The 20,778-nt window shown below is 43.4% G+C and overlaps 1 protein-coding gene across 1 annotated transcript in view; it reads right to left on the reverse strand.

Moving 5' to 3' along the window:
- The window catches only part of LOC128453865 (neurexin-1a), a 255,113-nt gene that overhangs the window by 17,347 nt on the left and 216,988 nt on the right, over window positions 1-20,778 (reverse strand). Inside the window, exon 22 of the mRNA XM_053436966.1 lies at window positions 20,208-20,527. Coding sequence (XP_053292941.1) covers window positions 20,208-20,527 — 320 coding nt within the window. The remainder of the gene's footprint in view (window positions 1-20,207; window positions 20,528-20,778) is intronic.

Raw genomic sequence — 20,778 nt, forward strand, 5'->3', positions numbered from 1 at the left:
AGGCGTATGCCCGTTCACATTTAGACGCCTCTATCTCTTCATTCAGGTTGGGAAGCTGCAGCGTGCGGCCTTCAACTCCATCACATCAGCGAAATCCAATAATGAAACGGACGGAATTGGTTTATCTCTGTACATGAGAATCCTTGTTTTTATGATTAAAGATATTGAATCCACTTGTTTATGAGACAAATGTCTGAGTGAAAGCCATAGGAGTAAATATTGATACGCCGTTTGAGTTTATGAGATTCCGTCAGGTCTGACCTTTAGAAATCGTCATTATACGGCCAAACCAATAACTGTGAGGAACAAAAATAAATGTTGGATTGCACCTAGATTGAGACTTTCAAATCAAACGACAGGGAATCCGTGATTTATAATGTCATAACAGCACCATAAAATAATGTCATAGTCATTTCGCGAGCCAAGGACAAATGCTGCGTGTGGTCCTGCAGCTCGACTGTGTCCGTTAAGCCGCCTCAAAGTCCCATCCTTCTTCCATCTTATGAAAATATCAACCCTATGCTACACTTCTAAATGAATCGTGTGTGTGTTCGCGATGCAGGCAAGCCGCTAAATCAACACTAAAATGAATTCATGTGTTACTGGGCACCGGCTTGCCTGCCAGGATTAGTGTGTAGGTCAACATTTTGATGTGGTCATGACCTGGTTGAAATCCAATAACATTACCAATTCATGGTGTCCTCCCGCAACACTTGGCTTCTTTTTCACCCGTGACGATTCCATGCGAACTATGCGAGGGGCTTACCGTGCAATTTAGCCACCGTGATGAAAACTGACAGGTAGCTGGGCCGGGATGCCGGGAAAAAGGACACTGAAATCTCTGGAGATCTTTTCTCAGGGAGATGTCCTAAATAACGCAGGGTTTGCATGTGATGGTTTTGACGTAGCAGTGGAGAATAGGAAAATACCAGCCTTTCTTACGGAAGTGGTATTTCCATAGTTCTGCTCGAATGCAGTGTGTTTTTGTGGGAGGGTTCATTAGCTCGGCGGAGTAAGGGTTACCGATGCAAAGAGCCTCATGCCCACAAGAAAGATGGAGCGATAGATAAGCGTATGAACAAGACGTACCTGTAGTTCACTTTCTGAATGTACTTCCAAACATGCAAGAAGCGAAGGCTCGGGGGCTTGTAAAGCATCATTAATCTAAAGGTAAAGCGCTGAAGCCACAGTGAACACCACAACACAGCTCATTTATCTGCCTCAGCTCCGAGCTGCAGGGAGCAACGAGAGGAGCTGAGGAAACCTGGGGAGACAGCTGGGGGGACGATACACACATACACACACACAAAAAGTGGACAAAGAAAATGTCTAGGATGAAACAAACAAAAAAAGCTTAAAGATTCTGAGTACAGTGTCTCTTAAATAACTAAGGTGTCAGGGGAGAATTTACCTGAGTGTACCCGGTGAAATAAAGCTATCGACTGACCTTGGCTCATGAACTGATTGAACCATCAAAGGGGACGTGGAGCAAGAAATTCTGACCTGACTCAGCCTAAGGTGCCCCAGTGCTTTCTTTAGCACTGTCATGGCGGCTTCGATCCCTGTAGATTGATAACGCTCCTCCTTAATGAGATGTCCAGCCCGAGCCGTGGCCTGTACGTTCTCGCTGAAGCCTGGTCAGCAGTCCCATTCTGGCTGGACACCAGGTAATCTACAACCCTGCTGCTCTTAAATAACCATTGCACTGAAGCAGGTGGCTTTCCTGTAATGCACTGCATTTGTACACTACCCCGAATGCTTCTACCCCCCCACACACAAACACACCTAATCCTGGGGCTGTGCAGGGGGGAGGGAGGCAGGGGGGCGCTGCTCTTCAGGGAGGATGCTGTGCTGCGCCTCTGGCCCCAGCGTTGTAGTGCAAGAGACACCTTCTCTGTGATAACCTGTCGGCGTGTCTCTGCGGTGCGCCGCTGGTTTTCACATTGTTTTTCTTTCTGTTCTAATTTGATGAATGCTCCCTGGCACACATGTCTCTTTGGAGACGAGCTGAAAGTCAGGAGGACACTGAAGGCATCTGAAGGGTTTATACGGAGCAAGCCTCCTCTGTCCTGGTAATGTATTCCACTGAGGACGCTCGCTGTTCTCTTTCGGCTTTCTACTTTTATTTTTGTTTTCCCTATCGTGAGCCTTGTTTTTGTCCAGACATACGTGAGCTCTTGTTCCCCATATACTGCAGATCAGTGACAATATTAAAGATTGATCTATTTTGCTCAATGTCTATAATCTGTTGCTCATTAAGTTCTGGTGTAAATCCCAATCCTTTTTTTTTCAGAATGCCAGAAAGTCTGTGCTGTTATCAGCCAGTAAACTCTGGCTTGATTGGAAAAATCGAGATAAATAGAGAAAATGGCTTAGCTGCACATTATCATCATCACATAAAAACCCCTTCCTTTCTGCTACACTAAAATCTCACCTCATAACTTATCCTGATATGTGTCTGCGTGACTCCACACACTGATCTTTGTCAAATGAACAAAATAAAACATCTAAAAATGATAAAACCCCATTTACAAAATGTCATCTATTATTATGTTCTTTATACTATTATACTGTTCTTATACCACCTTTTATACCAGCAGAGCAGGTCTTCCTAATCGCTGTATGATAATGGGATCTCGCTGTGCTTAGGAAACATCAGGATAATGGCGCATGTGTTTAGCTAAATAATTAGCCATATCAGAGCAGAGTAAAAAAAGAAATCTCCGACTCCCACAGGGTTGCTCATACTGTTCTTGGCTTAGCTCTCATGTTTTTTTTATTGCCATTATCTCATAATAATCCTGAAGAAATCAAATCAAGGGGTATACTCAAGACTCCACTTTAGGCCAATAGGATGGGTGAGAATGTTATTTATATCCTGCCTGTAATTGGCACCGGCGGCCCCTGAAGACACAGCTCCAAATGTGGCTCAAAGCAGCGGAGGAATCAGTATTCTGCTCCTGCTCCCGCTCAGACTGTGTGCCATTATTTCTCATGCTGCCACTGATTTTCACTGATAGCGGCCTGCCAGTGTCCAGATCTGAGCGGCGTCGTGGTCTGCACAGACTCACTGGGAGGAGTTTGTTGTCCTAAGCTTCACTTTTGCAGCAACACATCATTAGTGTGCCAGTGAGAGGGAGCGAGGGAGGGAATGAGGGAGGAAGGGAGGCGATGGGGAGCAGATAGAAATGGCTCATGGTTACACATGGGATGAAGAATGCCTCCCTAGTCTTACACTGAGCTCCACGTACCTAGAGGCTCCGATATACAAAGTATACAAAACGGCAGTCCATGATAACTGAATGGTGGCGAGCCCGCTTTATGATCCGAACGCAAACACACACACTGTTTACCCGTGGCAGATATCACACTGCAGCAGCAGCTCCTATCAGAACGCCTGATGACATCCAAGTATCTAACTTAGCACCCTGGAACTAGGTCAATGTTGATGAATAATTTAGTCCCAGATGCTCAATAGATTCCAACTGAATAATGAAGGCGTGTGGGCCTGGAAGACTGCGAGTTCAGCTCAGTGTATCGCCTGGCCTTCGCCCACACTCTTCCTGCTGCTGGTCTGCCAAAGCTGTTAACATCATGGACTCACACAGATACAGACTTCGGGAAGACGGGGAGACAATGGAGGGGAATTAGAACTATCACAGCTCAGCTGGCCAACAAACACTGACGGATTTTATAAATGGAGATATAAATCCATCCAACCGGCCATTATCTACACCGCTTATCCTGTGAGGATCCCAGCGGACTTTGGACTACACCCCGGTGAGATTGCCAGCGTATCATAGGGGTGACAACCAGAAATAAACAAGCATTCACACTAACATTAGAACTCTTTCATACCTAAATTAGCTGCTATAGGCAGGTTTTCTACACGCTGGTAATCAGCCAGAAGAGTTTGCCTTTGTTTTTTTTCTGGTTTGTCATATTCAATGCCACGTTCGCCCGCTGATTGTAGACAGAAGTAAAATGTTAGTGTTTTTTTTGACCGGTGGAAAAGTTTTTTTTTTTTTTCTCCAGTTAACCTAATCCCAATCTGCGTTTTTTTCGACTGTGGGAGGAAGCCAGAGAACGAGGAGAGAAACCATGCAGTCATCCAACACTGGAGCCCTTCTGCAAGCTAGGTGACAGTGGGGCTACCCGGTGTACCCCCGTGCCGCTTTATCTGGATGAAAACATCCTGATTATCTTTAGGTGATTGAAAGTGGGAAGAAAAACCAGCTGGTCCTGAAAAAAAACTAAATGAAATGAAGATGTTCTCTAATGTATCCTCCCTGAAGAGGATTAACATCAGCATATTCTCTGCAAACGATTCAACAGGGCTTCAGAAACAGTCACTGCCAAGAAAACATCAGTCAACGAACAAATTAAAAAATATATGTATTCACAGCAGAACCAAACAGGACCAGGTGCTTGAAGAGAAGTGTCGGGATGTTATTGAAATGTTGTCACCGTAGAAATGAGCGTTCCACTGAGCACAGATGGTTGCCGCGCCGTTTGTTCACTTACAAAATATAGTCCCGTCATTACTGCAAAGTTTGGCTATTAAACAAAATCTGTTTTATAATTAAAAGCAGATGAGGAAACACGAGTCATCCGGACGTCACGCGGCTCTGACCTGCTTGGAAGTTAATATGCTGGGCTCTTATTATGAAAAACAGAGGCGACAAACCCCAACAGTAAATCCCCAAAAATGTATCATTTGGGGAAATAATAGTCGCTATTGAGATAAACAGCTTTCGGAATCAATTTAGAGAGCATTGAAACCACACCGCACCCTCATTATTTTATGATAAACAACTATCTGGACTTTTATGACTCCAACACCATTAGTTTAAAGAAAATCTAAACACAAGGTCACATCTCAGTATCTGTTGTTCAGAGCTGTCAGCAATTACCTATGCATAGGGTTGCAAAATTCCAGGAATATTCAAAGTTGGAAACTTTCCATGGGAATTAACGGGAATAACCTGGACATTTTGTGGGTAATTTATACTAACCGTATTTACCTTGTCGTATACAGACATAAATATAAACATTTTGTTTTGTCAAAGGCTGATTTGAGCCCTGAGGAAACTTTGGGCACTTGACTATATGCTTCTGCATCTTTGTGTCATTCTTGGCCAGGGCTTTGCACAGTATTTGCAAATGTACACAGCCACTCCTTCTACATTGGCTGGGGTGAAATGTCTCCACACATGAGATTGTGCACGTGGCATTGTTCTGTAGAATAAGATGAGAAAAAAGCTTGTAAAGAAAACACTAAAGCAATGCTAGAGACACAAATAGTTTGCCAATTGGAATCGTCTTTAAAAATGATTTACAATTGATGGATAAATTAATAGAAAGAGGCTAGATGAACACATGAACAATCCTCAATCAGCATGCTAATATATTTTCACAGTAATATCGAAACTTACCTGACTATTCCTGCACACTACAGCAGGCCTCAATAGCCCTACCTATGCATTATATCATATTGAATATAAGCAGGGTGGTGGTGAGTGTGTTAGTGGTATAGTGTGATTCCTCAGAGCAACAGAGAACTCCCATGGAAAAAGCTCAAAGGCAATTAACTCTGTGTAATTGGCATCTACTTCTGTCTGTTTTGACTGCTTGTGTGTGCCACAGTGTAAACCCGGCCGCGCTTGGACAGCTGTTTTCATTTGCTAAGTTATGAGACGCTGTCCCTGTTGGGAGAAGGGCTTTTGCTTTATTTAAAACGAAGCAGCTGTTGCTGCAACTGGACCTCGGGCTGAGTATCAGAGTGTCATTAAAAAAAGAATGGTCGGAGGCTCTCCATCTCCTCCCCTGGTACCCGCATGTTCCTGTCTTGCCATACATCTTCCTCGGGGCTTGAGTCACCGCACCCCAGACAGTCTAACAAGGTGCTGGGAGGCATCTCCACACACACAGCCACACACACACACACACACACACACACACACACACACACACACACACACACACACACACACACACACACACACACACCCACACACACACACACCTGCTACACCCACCACAGCGCAGAGCGTGGCAACATACAAGCGTAGTTTCACACAGAAACACAAACACATGCCCAGGCAAACTGGTAATGGCATTTCCATTACAGCCAGAACCAAGAAATCAATTCAAAATTAGGACTAAAACGCGTTCAATAGGAACAGAGATTATAGGAAAATACATTTATTTTGATTATGTCTGATAAACATCAACAGTCTGGTGAATTCAATTTTCACAGAATTAGCAGTGTTGATAATATGCGTGTGCGTGTCTCCAATAGAGCATTGGATTTCATTATAGGTGAAGGGTGTCAAGCTTTTGGAGTTTGTTGAAAAATTTTGAGAATGACAGAGCGGTGACAGATCACCAAGGCTGGCCCCAGAAAAGCTTCAGCTGTGTAAAATGAAAGGCCAACGTCAAGAGAGTGATACAAAGGGACAGGAAGCGGGTCTGATGCAGGGGCATCTAGGTGTGCCGTACCAGTATTATGGTAATTACAGAGCAGCTTAGAAATGTACACATGCCTGTGCCCTTAAAAATGCACGCTCCCTTCTAGGGACCGGAGAACACTGAGCTGTGTGTGGACTCCTTTTGAACGTGCTCGCTTCAAGGCACTGCTGCTCCACTTTGTAGATGCTCCTCAGGCCCCCCCCACAGAACCCCGATCAACGCATTTCCCGGGAACAGTCGCCTGCGTGGCCTTAATGAAAATTCAACACTGAGAGCATGGTACGCATGACACCCAAGCCCCGGCACCAAGGTAACCGGGGGAAAGTTGTCTGGCTGCGTGGGCGGAAAACACAAAGTTCCATTTCCCATTCAGCGTCTGGCATCGCACTGTCACCATGTCAATCAGTGACTCAGAGTGAACCATGTGTGACTGATGCCCAATTTGTCCTCTCGCACGGCTCCAGACTCCGGCGCCGTGTGATAATCTGTTGATATTTTGATTTCTAATTAAGCTCGGTGCTTATTATTTATCGCCGTGCACATATAAATAATGCGCGCACAATATGGACAAGTGCTCGAGTCACCTCGCGGAGCGGGGGGGTCGCACATTGAGCGGCTGCCATGCAGCATACAGCTTCTAGGCTGGGTGCCTTCTGTTATAGCTACATGCTCTCAATGATAAAATCTTAATATGAAATTCATAAGACACTATCTGCCTCCATCTACCACCTACCCCCCCCCCCCCCCCGTTTGTTCTCTCAGTTCTCCTCTTCTCTCTCTCTCGCCTGTGCATAAACAACGCTCCACAGCAGCATACTGTATTACATGGTCGACTTTGTCCCTCCCCCTTATCCTCGCTTTCACACTCCTCAGATAAATGGAATCTGTCGGCGTTGAAGCGTTTTCCCCCTCTGGATGCCCCGATATTTTCGTTATCTGAAATCGAATCGGCGGCTCTGTGCACATCTGTGGCTCTCCGTGGTGGTAATCTGGCCTGAGAGCACAGAACTGCCCAGGAGGAATAACGCTAGAGGTAGCCTGGGGAGTGAGGGAGGAATAACAATTACCAGAGGACGGCGTGTGATCACGGCGCTTTCGATCAAAATGCGGACATGCAACTTGTCGTTTGTTTGGTGGGGGGAGGAGGGGGGGTAATTTTGGCCCGATCCAAAGCAAGTGTGCGATTCTTCACTTTCATGTTCCCTTCCCTCGAAGTCTAAAAATAGATGACAAATCTAAGCATGTTGCTGCGTGTGTGTGTGTGTGTGTGTGTGTGTCTGTGTGTGTTTTGATGAAAGAGAGCGCACGAGAGGAGGAGATTTGCCGCCCGGCCACAAATCACTGTCTTCCTGACTTTACCTGTGTCTTGACACGCGGTCCCAGTCCCTCATCAGGTGACAGGAACAAATTTGTCACCCTAATATAGATGCCACAACTCGTGAGATGAATGTACTCGGCTCTAATTCCCCGGTGTAACGTTTGCAAAAAACATGACATGAGGAGGGAGGAAGAGCGGCTTTGCCCTACAAACAAGCAGACCAGGTCGTCTGCAGCCCCCGCACAGCGTCACCACAATCAGATTCCTGTCCTGCAGGTCTGGACGTGTCACTCACAGAGGGCCGAGCGTGACCGCCATGATCTAATGAGCAATGCCCTCGTGAGAGGAAACAAAAGAGACACGGTAACACATTTCAGGGAAAAATCACCAGTCTGTGTGGCAGCTCAGGGACAGCACGGCTTCATCTGCGCTTAATTAATTATTCAAACTGCTTAAACTTCTTCTTTTCAATTTGGACTTGTTATTCAGCGCTGAGATTTTCAGGGGAGGAATTGAATGCAGGTTACAGGCAGGAGTTGGAGAAGAATGTTATCACTCTCCTGCCGCTTGACGATTGAGTTATATTCCTCTCCTGAGGCCATTTCTCAGTGACTCTCTGTCACAAAAGACTTTATTTACTGGCATGACTTGATTTCACATCTCCTGGAATATGTTTTACCTGAATTAAATCTGACATCCCTAAACTTACCCTCATTACCTCTGCCAAGGAGGCTTTGTTTTCATATGCATTCGTTTGCTTGTTTGTTAGTGAGCAGGATTACACAAAAACCACTGAATGAAAACCACGAAACTTGGGGATAGGATGTGGTATTGGTCAGGGAAGAACCCATTAACTTTTTTACTTTTTAACATTGCAAAGTGCGTTTTTCAACATTTTCCTAGAACTGGAAGGTCAATCAGGAAAATCACGTCTCAATTTAGTACATCTGGATTTTTGGCATCAAAATCCATGAAGTATTCGATAAGTAATCAATACAAATGTTGAAAAACACACTTTTCACAACGTTTCAATAAAGAAGTACCATTCGTGGATCCGATCCAAATTTAATTGGTTCTTTGCTGAAACATCCTTTCATCAAGTTTGATAGAAATCAGGAGTTCCTGTGTTATTCTACTAACTGACAGATGAAACCATCTATCAGTGAGTGAAATGCGTTGCAGCTTAATTGAGTTTAAGCGGCCTGAGGTATGCGCTCTTCTGACATTCTGGTGCTGGACATCAAATCAAGATGGCGGTTATGGTACACTGTTAATCTCAGGCTCTCTGTAGCTGCAGACTCAATTACCAGAGTCTGTCTGGAGATATAGATGTTCTCTCCACGAGTCAATAACCTGTGGCTGTAAAGGTTTACTGATACAGGTAATTTCACGACTGAGAGGATCAATTATTGAGTTTATCTGAGGATAAAACGAGCTCATGATTTCTGCTTTGGTGACAACAACATTACAAAAATGTGACTCGCGGTGCTTGTAGCACAAGAGGCTTTTAGATGCATGAGCCATGCGCCTGACACTTCCTGCCAGATTCTGTTTGAATTTATTTTTTGAAAAATTGAGGGAGCGCTGAGCCCGGCTCAATGAGCTGTGGGCACAGAGACACGCTCCTGGATATAATGTATAAAGGAGGTGATCGTGAAATCTCGCAGGTGGGAGTGATGCACACGTAGGACAAACTGTATCCTGTGTTCAACAGTCCGTCCGGGACTATTTTTTTTCTGTTTCTACAAATCCTAACATTAAATGTCCTGGGAGACAACAATATGGTCTATAAAACATGCTGTAAAGCTGTCAGTGTCTCCTCCACGCACAAGGCAACACTTTACTAAACAACAGAGATAAACAGTCACACTGCGTGGGTTTCATTCTTGTCGTCCAAACAGACTTAGCGGGACAATCTGTGGTCCTCTGTGACGCTGCCAGCACTTGGAAACCTGCAAAAAACAGACTCTCCTTTGTTTACTGGCCTAATAATAGAAGCAAGTATGATCATCTTAGCGGCGGCAAATTTCTAAACCTTTATAACCAGCGAGCAGACAATAGGCAATGAAAGGAAGACAAGACGTCCCGGTGCCTCAGCTGGCGAATCATCTACCTGCTGCACACGAGCCTGTCGCTGCTGTCAACCACCAGAATGGAAAACAATGCAAAACATACATCACATGATGTGAACATGCGTCGACGCGAACTGGCATGTGCGTGTTCACCCCTGCCAAGGTGGACTGGATCAGCGAGACACAGGGACTCCATGAGTAGAGCTCCGTGTTGAAGGGCAGTTTCCGTAATGGCCCCTGGTGAGGCTGAGATGATGGATATGGTCTGTCGCCGAGAGTGAACGCAGCGGGCCCGGGGCCACCGCAGGTCTACGGCACTAACCCCTCCGCCATCTGTCAGCACTGGGTGGGCACAAACCCATGACCGGAGCCGGGAGAGCACCCACACACACACATACACACAAACACACTAGGACCACCAACGGGCACACACACACACCTCACTTCAGTGGCGAGGTCGGCGAGACACACAACCGCTGCTCAGGACAGAGGTCCCTCTGCACGTGCACGACACAACACACAACCTGTTTCTGCTCTCGTCAAATGAGTGTTCCAATAAGTCATGTGGCTATTGAGTTATCCACCCTGGCCTTTCTGTGTCTGGTGACACCGGCCGTTTTCATAAGGGGAATAAAAGACAATAAATATAATAAGACGAGAAAAATCAATAGTGCAACTGTGACTGAGGTGAGTCATTCCTTCGTCTTTGCTCTTTTATTTGTCTCCTCCTGAAGCGTACAGAGGAGACCCAGTGGCATGATGGACAATCCCATACATCTGCATTGCAGGGGAAATCTTATCCCATGGATGTTTTCTTTCTGTGAATAATTGAAGGCACCACAACCTCACAGGACACTGACACTAAACACTGCAGAGGCAATGAAACGGCTTTAGCATCCTGAACGAAATGAGACTCGCCCAACACGACTGAACTGTTGTCGTCCCTGTTAATGGACATATGTGTTTTCTTTGTAACCTCTCAGTGTCTTTATGCAGGTGTCTGTTTTGTTTAATCGGTGAGCACCGAGAAGTAGGAATCATGGAGGGAAAGGAAGGTTTGGTTTTCTTCTTATAACAAGATCTGCCTCTAGATGAGTCGAGGGGAAACAGTTCCACTTGGTTAGCGATGTGACGAGCAATGTTCCCATTAATAGAAATAAGAAAAGGAGTCTGGAGGGGAGAAAAAGTACAATCACCTCCGCAAATCAGTAATTTCCCCTTTAGCTCCACACAGGGCAGGATTATTAATGTCGCTAAATTGGCTCTGATTATATTCTGAGAAGAATCGACAAATTCCTACTATATGATGATTTAGCTTGTGTTGTGTGTGTTTGTATGCGTCTTTTTGAGGATGAGCATGAAGTTGGTTTTTGAATAACTGTGTCTGTGTCGAGGTAATTGTAAAAGAACTTCCTTAAACTTGATGCACTTCAAAGAAAAATCCTCCCGCAATACTTTAAAAGCAGCAATACAAAAGCTTATATTAACTTTCCATAGAGTCCAATCTAAAAAATGATTTGTTCTGTATCAATCATGAAGAGGGAAACATAAATAAGGAGAGAGGAAATGTGTGAGATTTGATCTTAAATGTCAAAAAAAGATGAGGAGAGGACTGATATTATAGCGTCCTTATTATTTTTAACCTTTTTAAAAATCACTTTTTCCCTAATGGGATGTGGATTTACCCATACATCTGCCGGGAATGAGCCGGGCAGACTGCTCTTCATTTAACTGTCATGTGTTACCACTTGTTGTCAAATAGCATATTATTTAGCTGCAGTATCCTGGTATTTTTCCCTACGTCTCCGTGAATCTCCGGTAAAAACAGAAAGTAATGTAAGACACCTAAAAAAAACAAAGCAACAGGCAGATCAACAAGCTATCATTTACTCAGTGGTGTGTCTATGAAGGCTGACACGGCACACACAGACACACACGCATGCACACACAGACACACACACAGACACACACACATGGGATTGACTCCTAATGCCATGAAATAAGCAACCAGAGTAAAAATATTCTCTGATTTCTGCAGTAAAATGAGCAGAAACATTGACTGCCTCACAATCAGGATAGACTCCACTCTTTCAAATACTTATTTTCTAGGTTTGTTGAAGAGCAAAGTGCCTTAGGACTAATTGCCTGTCAATCAAACACACACACACACATAACTGGATCGTTGAGAGCTGTCTGTTGCTTAGTAACTTGGTAAAAATTGAAATTGAAATGCAGGGAGACTGATGACCATCTTAGAGAAGGAAACAGAAACAACAAAATGGCTGATCATGAAGTACAGCAGAGGCAACTGACTCTAACTCTAACTCTACTGCGTCTTACCAGTTTAGGTTATTCAAGGCTCCTGACAATTGGTTATCGGTTCCGGAGGCGGATTACAGCTACAAAAGAATCGCAGTGACCTGATCAAAAAACTTAACGGACGGGTTTCACTGACGCTAATGCTGCAGCAGAAACACTTTCACACAGTCAGATTTCCTTTTAGCTGTCTAAAGGGGCGGACCTAGGGGCGGGTCCAGGTGGGCACTGGCCCCAGCTTGTGTCTGATTCAAAGTGTCACTTACTAACAATACTGACAATATATATCTAAGCTTTTTTAAGGTACATATTTCGCTTGAACACGAAAAATTTCCAAAATATATTCATTGATTGAAAGCTATAGAGCTAACAGCCAACAAGGGATGACCCAAATGTGCAACTCACTGAATCAGAAATCGAGCATGGATGTTGGACTTGTAATTGGCCCCCCGGTAAAGTGCTCCTCTATGGCGCTTGACTGAGAAAATCCTATATCCGCAACTGGCTATATGTCTACATGGGTTTAAATCCACTACCAACATGTAATAATACAACATGAAGATGAAGGATGGATGATGGTCTTTTCATATTTGGCTATTAGAGAGAGAGTTCCATGCAGTCCAATCAAAGTCAGTAAAATTATATAAGCAGATATTACATCTCTCACACTCAATAAAGACTAAGTCATCTCTGAGCTCACGTCTAAGGAGCGCAGGATATAACAGAATTAAAGAACCTGCAGTGGGCATGTGTGCAGTTGCCTTGAGGAGTGCTTAACACCCAAGATAAGTCTAAGGTCTGAACATTGATGCATGCAGGATTAGTATTAAATCTAGGCTGTGCAGAATTATTGCAGCCTCAGCTTGTAAAACAATAATCCCCACCGGTATCGGGACAATCACAAAAATCCCTAAAGGTAGTACCGGATACGATAAAGAGACATAATGTACAGTGTGTCTAATGTAATGTAAAGGAGAGAAGCTGCAGACTGGGCGGTTATGGGGTACTAAGTTCCAGAGGATTTTTCAGCGCAAGAACACTGTGACACTAAGTTTATTATAGTGTGTTTGTGAGAGCCAGTGAGCGAGGAGAGGAGGTGCCCAAGCATCGCACTGACGGCGCGGCAGTGCAGCGTGTCAAATATTCGATTATCCCTGTGAATTATAAAGAGGGCCGGGTTTCTGCCCCTCGTCTCGGGGACCAAGTCAAACAGAGCCACCACAAGCCAGTTCAGCCGGAACTGAACCATGTGCTATGAGTGCAAATGAAATGGCCTGCACAATGTGTTTTGAATGTCCCTCTCTTCCCTTGAGCAGCCATTACACCCACCTCACCTAGGGTTAATTCAGAAACGGAGGGGCCAATTGGCTATTTGGCGGCGATGATGTGACATAGTGGCCGTTTATTCTCCCGGGGAGTGGGCAGTAATCTGCATTTCTCGAATTTCCACGAACAACAAACCATAAAAAAAGACATTGTAAGTCGAATAAAGGTTATGAAAGAAGCACGGCAAGCATGAAACGACAGATATTACCGATGTGTTTAAGAAATGGCACTTTGGTCTGAACACTGTACTAGACAATGCTTCAAATGTTGTGTTTGAGAGATTATTGTCTGTTTTTACAGTCAAGGTTGGTCGAGCAGAGACAATTTCCATCTTGAATAAAATATCTTGACTACTGGATGAACTGTTTAACCGACCATTGAATGCAGATATTAAATGTTCCTTGATGACAAAATCTGATCCTTTGATTGAGCCCTTCACTTCTCATTTATTGCCAAATCGGTCCAAAAACATATATTGACGTTCTCAGTTTTATTCTGTTGAGTTAATAAACATAAATCATACAAATGCTGAAAATGTATATGCTCGCATTGTAATATTGTTATGAAATAAATAATCAATATGTTGACAATATGATTTTATAATATTAATTAACCTATACATACAAATGCACATATTCTTCAACGCCTAACAAATCTGAGTGGTTGATATATATATATATATATATATATATATATATATATATATATGAAATTTGTGTTCTACTGACGAATAAATTCCCAAACCAAGGTCACCGTTGTGTTACACTACTGTTCTAACCACATAACACCATTGCTTTACTGTGTTTGCCTTCTGGAGTATTCTGTCCCTGTGTCTCTCCGTGACGCCGGAGCCAACAACACCTACTTTAGAGGATGCTCCTGCAGACAGCACTGGTGGTGGATGGCAGCCTCACACTAGGACCACTCGTAAGATTTATATACTGTATGTGTGCTGGCCAGGGTTGATAATACACAGCGGCGCAGATGAGGATCCATCACTGTCAAGGGCTCTCAATGGCTCTTCTAGATAGCAGGCTTTCAAGCTTTTCTCTTTTTTCTTATTTTGCTGGGGGGATAACAGCTACATCGGGCGCCATCTCTTATCCCTGAGTGGGTTTGATTAAACATCACCTGGTATTAAAAGCTACGACTCTGCGGTTTGACGTGTCCCTCCATTTTGTTTTCTAGCCCTCGGAAAAGCATGTGTTGGGTAATTTACTGCGAAATATTATGATCCTTTCCCACGATTACACCTTTTTTACGGTTATGGTTTAATGTACGTTAGCCAAAAAGTAAAATGTCAGCAGAGTTTCTACAACTTTTTCTTACAAATTAAACTGATAGATATATTGTGTTGGAGACCACAGGGACAGATTAATGAGAGGTGGGTCACTGAACTGCTGAGAGGGCAATGGCCATTGGCCATGACCTGTGTGGGTTGGCGGTTTGGGCTCCAAATTGACAAATCGGCAGATACTGAGCTGCTATATCTCAAAATATATTCTCTCCAATTAGCACCAAGTTTTCTTCTTTGGTTGCAATACGGGAAAACACGTATTTCCCTTAACAACATATAAATGAAGATGTGGAAGAGATAGTCCAATTCATACGGGTAGACAAGAGGAGCGTGTAGCACTTCCTGGGTGCGTATGAACAGGGGCTGGTGCGTTGTTTGTGAAGGAGCATTATGGTTTAATTGGATGTGACCAGGCACTGCTACAGGGAACAGACACTTCATTAAGACATGACAGTCATGCCTGTACAGTAAGGCACTGAGCAAACAGCCACTACAGGGAATATTTGACACCTAAGAGCCAAGTGTAGAATGTTTTAGTCAGTGAACCTGAAGATCAAAATCAAGGCCAGATGGAGGTCTCACTGTGACTGTCTCTGTATAAGAGTGGGTTATGAAATCTGAAATTTTATCAATCTAATTATCCCTTAAGCAAATGCATTTTTACCTGGGTGCAATTCTTCAGCGCGCTCTACGATGATAACCTTCACTAATAAAGCATGAGTGGGCACCCAGTGGTTTGAGAAGAATGACATTAATGTTACCCAGAAGCCAAGGCCCTCAGTATTCAATAACAGTATAACCCCAGTCGAGCATTCAGAGAACTTTTTGATGGGACACCTGAGACGGTCCACTCCCCTCAGACCCTTCTAAATCATTACACTAATGATCATTAGCCCCGACTCTACCCTCCAGGAGATTATTGGACCATCGCAAAAAGACAAACCCTGTACAGAGCGGGCTTCACCTGGAGGACTTTTATTGGTTTGGCCTTGTGACCGTTTTCTTTTTCTTGCACAGCAATAATGAATAGTGTTTAGTCAGGTCACCATCTGTGATCGAATCGCTGACCCTCTGGTTAGTGGACGACCCGCACTACCTCCTGAGCCACAGCCGCATGACACATTTATATTATTTGTGTCCTTGTATCCAAGGTTCAGCTGTTTGTGACTAACTCTATCTCTGACAAAAGAATAAAAAAAGACTTTTGATTCAAATTGAATCAAATTAATTAGGTGGTGCATCGACGAAGGTAGAAGAAAAATATCATTAAAACAGGTTCTGCTGCTCCTGACCTACAAACACAGACGAGGGAGGTGTTGGTGGAGGTCTTAGTATTTGTTAAGCCCACTTTGTTAATTCCCACATTTGACTTCTCTAATTTAATTTGAAGGATCAAATCTTTGTTTATATTAAGTTAAACAGCCCACATTTCTTATTTCATTTGAAAACACATACATTATGGAGGCTGAAGACGCTTTAACTGCCGTTTCAAGGTTGCTGTAAGGAGTAACACTGAAAGCAACCGGAGCTTAAATCAAATGACTTCAACTGGACTTTTTTTTTTATCTGTGCTGTTCTCTTGTCATCACCTCCCAATGTCAGACAGGGCTGAGACATCAGATATCTTTTTTTTAATCATTATTTCAAAATCTGAGATACATTTTTCACAGCACCAATTTCACAGAGCCTCAGGAGCCTTATACGTCACCGCCAGCTCTCGCCATTCTATTACCGACGAGGCCAACCACACTGAAAACGTACATGTCCTATTAATGTAAGGCTCTTAGGACACATTCACTGAATTGCGTCCGCCATCTGAGGGGAGATGGAACAGCTGGACAATGATGAAAACGCTGACTATTCAAGAGACAGGACAGTGAATGCACCATCTCCTTTTACACAGAGCAGACATGTCGTTCTAAGTGCAGCGTCCTGAGAAAGCCATGACCCTCTGTGGGTCACGTTGAATCAACCTGAGCACGCTGACAGCCAACGTGCACGTTTTATGCAAGCCTCATTCATCTCTCCGCCTACATTGCTCCGCAGCTCTTTAAATCCAGAGACCTTTTTTCTTCTCTATGAATGCATTAGATAACACCCATACCAACACGGCTTGCCTTGACTCTTCTCCTCCGTCTCAGTCTTTATGTTCCACTTTAAAAAGGTAAGCAGTAACGCCTATCTTGAAATGCATTTTAGCAGACAAGTATCAGCACCTGAAGCCTTGTTGTAAAGAAGACCTTGGGTTCCTCCCAAAAACTTGAGACCGAACTGTACACAGCTTACATCTGAAACAAAAGCTGTGCACATCATTTCTACAAGGTGAACACTTATTGAGTTGAAGCAGGGTCTGATTATCACAGAGGATAGATGTCAGAAATACAAGATTCAGAACACAGCCAAAGAACAAAATAAGTAATATGTAGAAATCCCGCGCATGTAGCGTATCCCTGTAACAGGCCGCATTTTTGAATTGTCACAGTCATTTATATCACTTTCTTTCTCTCCAGATGAAACGGCCAGAGAGAGACGGGCATCCATCTTGTCGAGCCTGTTTCTTTCTGCCAATCTCCCTCGGCTCCCTGGTGGCAATTTATAACACTGCATGGAGCTGGGATATAATTATAGTCTATTGTCTGATATTCCGCCTGCATTACACGCTCCGTGCAACGGTTCAGGAGCCACGCTGAGCCCCAGAGAAAACCATTCCACTGGATCAATATTTATGATTGTATTATTTGTCAGCGTCTGCCCGACCCTTTCGCAAACTGTTGATGGTCTCAGGTCAGTTACAGAGGGAGAGACGGTAACATGGGGTCTTTACTGCTGTTGAGATGAATTCTGTGAGAGTTTTTCATTTCATAATATGAGGTGTGGGCTCAACAGTATGCTGAGGCACTGTTATTCTTTGACTATAATCGATCCTTTTAAAAAGATCCATATACAAAATACATACAGTATAAAAGCTTAACGTGCAGGTTCAAGATTTTAATTTGGGGCATGTTTAATATATCGAAATTTTGTTGTTTTTTTGTCTCGTACTGTGCATTTCTCTCGTTTTTCTTTCCACCTTCTGTCTGAAACGCTTTGTCTCAGCTTGTAGCCTGGCCGCCCCCAAAGCCCTGTCTGCCCTTATTGGTCAGCTGTGTGACTGATCAACTGCTTACAGTGTTTGTCGTAAATGTCACGCCCCTCCTCAGGAGCCTTCCTGATCAGATGTAAACACTGCTGTCGCCACAGTAACGATTAGAGCCAAACTAGCCGGAAGGTGAACATTTTACATTTAGCTAACTTCAGGGGAGAAGGACTCTCTCTGCACAATACTTAAGCCTTTTAAACTTTGTAGATGCAGAAATCTTTATAACATATTTGTAGAAAAAAACTGACAAATGTAATATTGGCACTTGAAAATCGAATTCCATAGATATATCAACGTTCAGGGTTCCTGGATTTGTAATGCTTTCATTTGATGAAGGTAGCAATATACCTAACGTGATATAAACATGTTATATTTAATATTCCAATGGGTTTTTAAGGGGTGTTACTTATGAACAAAGACCTAATTCAAAACAGCTATAAAGTGTTTTTAAATCTTTAGAATGAAGGGAGATGTGATTGGTGTCTCACGCAGAGAGACTGTAAAGACAGAAACATTTCTAATATGTCAAAAAAAATAAGCGTCTAAAAATCAAATAATCTTGATTGTGTGTATAGTTTTCAATATGAAGTTTAACCCCCCCCCACCCCCCCCCCCCCTCGAGAGGATACTGTAATCGTCCTTTACCCAATCCGATTAATCCAAAATGAGTTAAATCCAAAATGATTTTAAACTATATTTGTAAAAGCTGATTAAGCTCTGACTAAAGGCTTTTTTTAGTTAACGCCTATGCTTGATTTAAGCTACTGCTTCCCCTGCAACTGACACACATTTTAACTCTGAATGTGTTTTCCCTGCATTTTTGGGAGTTTTTGAGTTAGATCATCTGCACATCCTATGAAGAATAATTTGAGAACTTCATATCTTGTAAAGTAATAAACAGTTTATTAACTGAGAATACTACAACAGATGATATATGGCTGCATATTAATTAAAGGTCTAGTGTGGCAGAAATTGAATATTAAATTATCCTAGTGATGTTTTCACTGGTGTGTTTCATCTAAATTGTACCAATTATTTACCCTTGAATGGGTCTTTTATATAATAAATACTTTATATTTACATCGGGAGCGGGTCCTCTCCACGGAGGCTGCCATGTTTTTAACAGTAGTCCTGACTTGACAAACTAAAACCTGTTGTCATTTTATGACAATTGAAGGCTACCAAAGGTTCTCTTTCAGGTTTGGAAGGAGAGGAGGAGGTGAGGGGTGATCAGCTGCAACATGCAACTTCACCACTAGATGTCACTAAATTCTACACACTGAACCTTTAAAGCACGTGTCTCTGTTATCACTGAAGTTGTTTATTTGATTGTTTGCACAGGAGGTAAATTTCCTTTGGGCCATGACACACATTATTTTTGCACGTGAGGGTCTTTCCTACCTCCTGTCTACCATCTTTGTTGTGATAAAAAAACATTTCAAAAGACATTTCTTGGTGACCTAAATGAGTCAAAACGACGTGTGAAGGTATTCCTACTTTATAATAAAGTTCTGTCATCGTGGCTAATTCCTAGAGCGACGACGCAGGTAAATAAAGTCACTGCTTTGTTTTGAAATTGCACAAAATGCAACATAAAGAACGTGTTATCTTATTTAATTTATTCAAACTAAGACACATTTCTAAATGCCATTAGATTATCTTACAGGAGCAATTTCAGATTTAAAATCCATGACTACCGCCGCTGCTGTTTTGGGTGAGGTGTAACAGGAAGTGTCTCCTGCTCGGGGCAGAGACTGTGCAAGAGTTCTCCATTTCATTTGAGAGGACACACAATTTATATTGCATTGTTGAGACACACATTGTGACGGTGGAGAAATAATAAGCTCCTGCTGATGCCACGCACCGCTCGTGCGGGACAGATAAAGATGAGGGAGGAACTGGATGATGGTTATCACTCCAACACACCCACAAGCACACACACACACATTGGTGCCACACGTGACTGTATGGGGGGGAAATGCTCAGCAGAGCACAGTGATGCTGCTCCAATGGGTGGAACAATGGATTTATTCTCCTTCAGATTTCATGTCAGAGGACTCAAGCAGAAGAAAGATGTGACACAATAAAAAAAAAAAAATATTCCTCTTATTCCACTTATAAAAGCGTGATGATCAAATGTCTTATGTTAATCCAGGATGTGCTTAGCTCCACGCTGGGCTTTGTAAGGGTTTCAAAACGGATCAAGCGGAGACATTAATGACACGTTTGAAGGTCTCATAGAATGGAAGCGTTTAAAGAGGATCTCACCTGCTGAGGCTCTCGTGGCGTCGTCTGCTTGACTCGCCTGCTGGACGCCGTGGTGGTGGTGATCTCCATTATGGACGTGGACGTCTCCGAGCGGTTGGCCGTGGTGCTCGACTGCGGCGTGATGGAGGAGGGCGAGTCCCCCACAAGCCGCACGCTGCCCTGGACCTTAATGTTAGGATCCCCCTCGGCGGCCATGTTGAACACCTTCAAGCCATTATAGTAGAGGCCCGAGAGCTGGCCCTGAAACGATCGACTCCGGTCTCGCTCCCAGCCCCCAATCTGTATAGTGGTTTGGCTGTTGAAGATTGTGAGCTGCCGCCCTGTGGGAAAACAACGTTACATATATACAAGAATGTTGAACTGTGGACTCAGCCACTTTTACTGAACAGGAAAAAAAAGAAAAAAATGACAGAAAGGCAGATTATTTGCCCAGTGGCTAATGAGACCAATAAATTACAGGTTGTAGAAGCAAACCCTGGTAATTTATTGCAGTTATAATGATGAGATGAGAGGAAAATAACAAACATAGAATAAAAGTGCAGGGTTAAGAAAATCAATGCAGCTTTGCTAA

Source organism: Pleuronectes platessa, chromosome 12 (genome assembly GCF_947347685.1).
Source record: "Pleuronectes platessa chromosome 12, fPlePla1.1, whole genome shotgun sequence".
Classification (NCBI taxonomy): Eukaryota; Metazoa; Chordata; class Actinopteri; order Pleuronectiformes; family Pleuronectidae; genus Pleuronectes; species Pleuronectes platessa.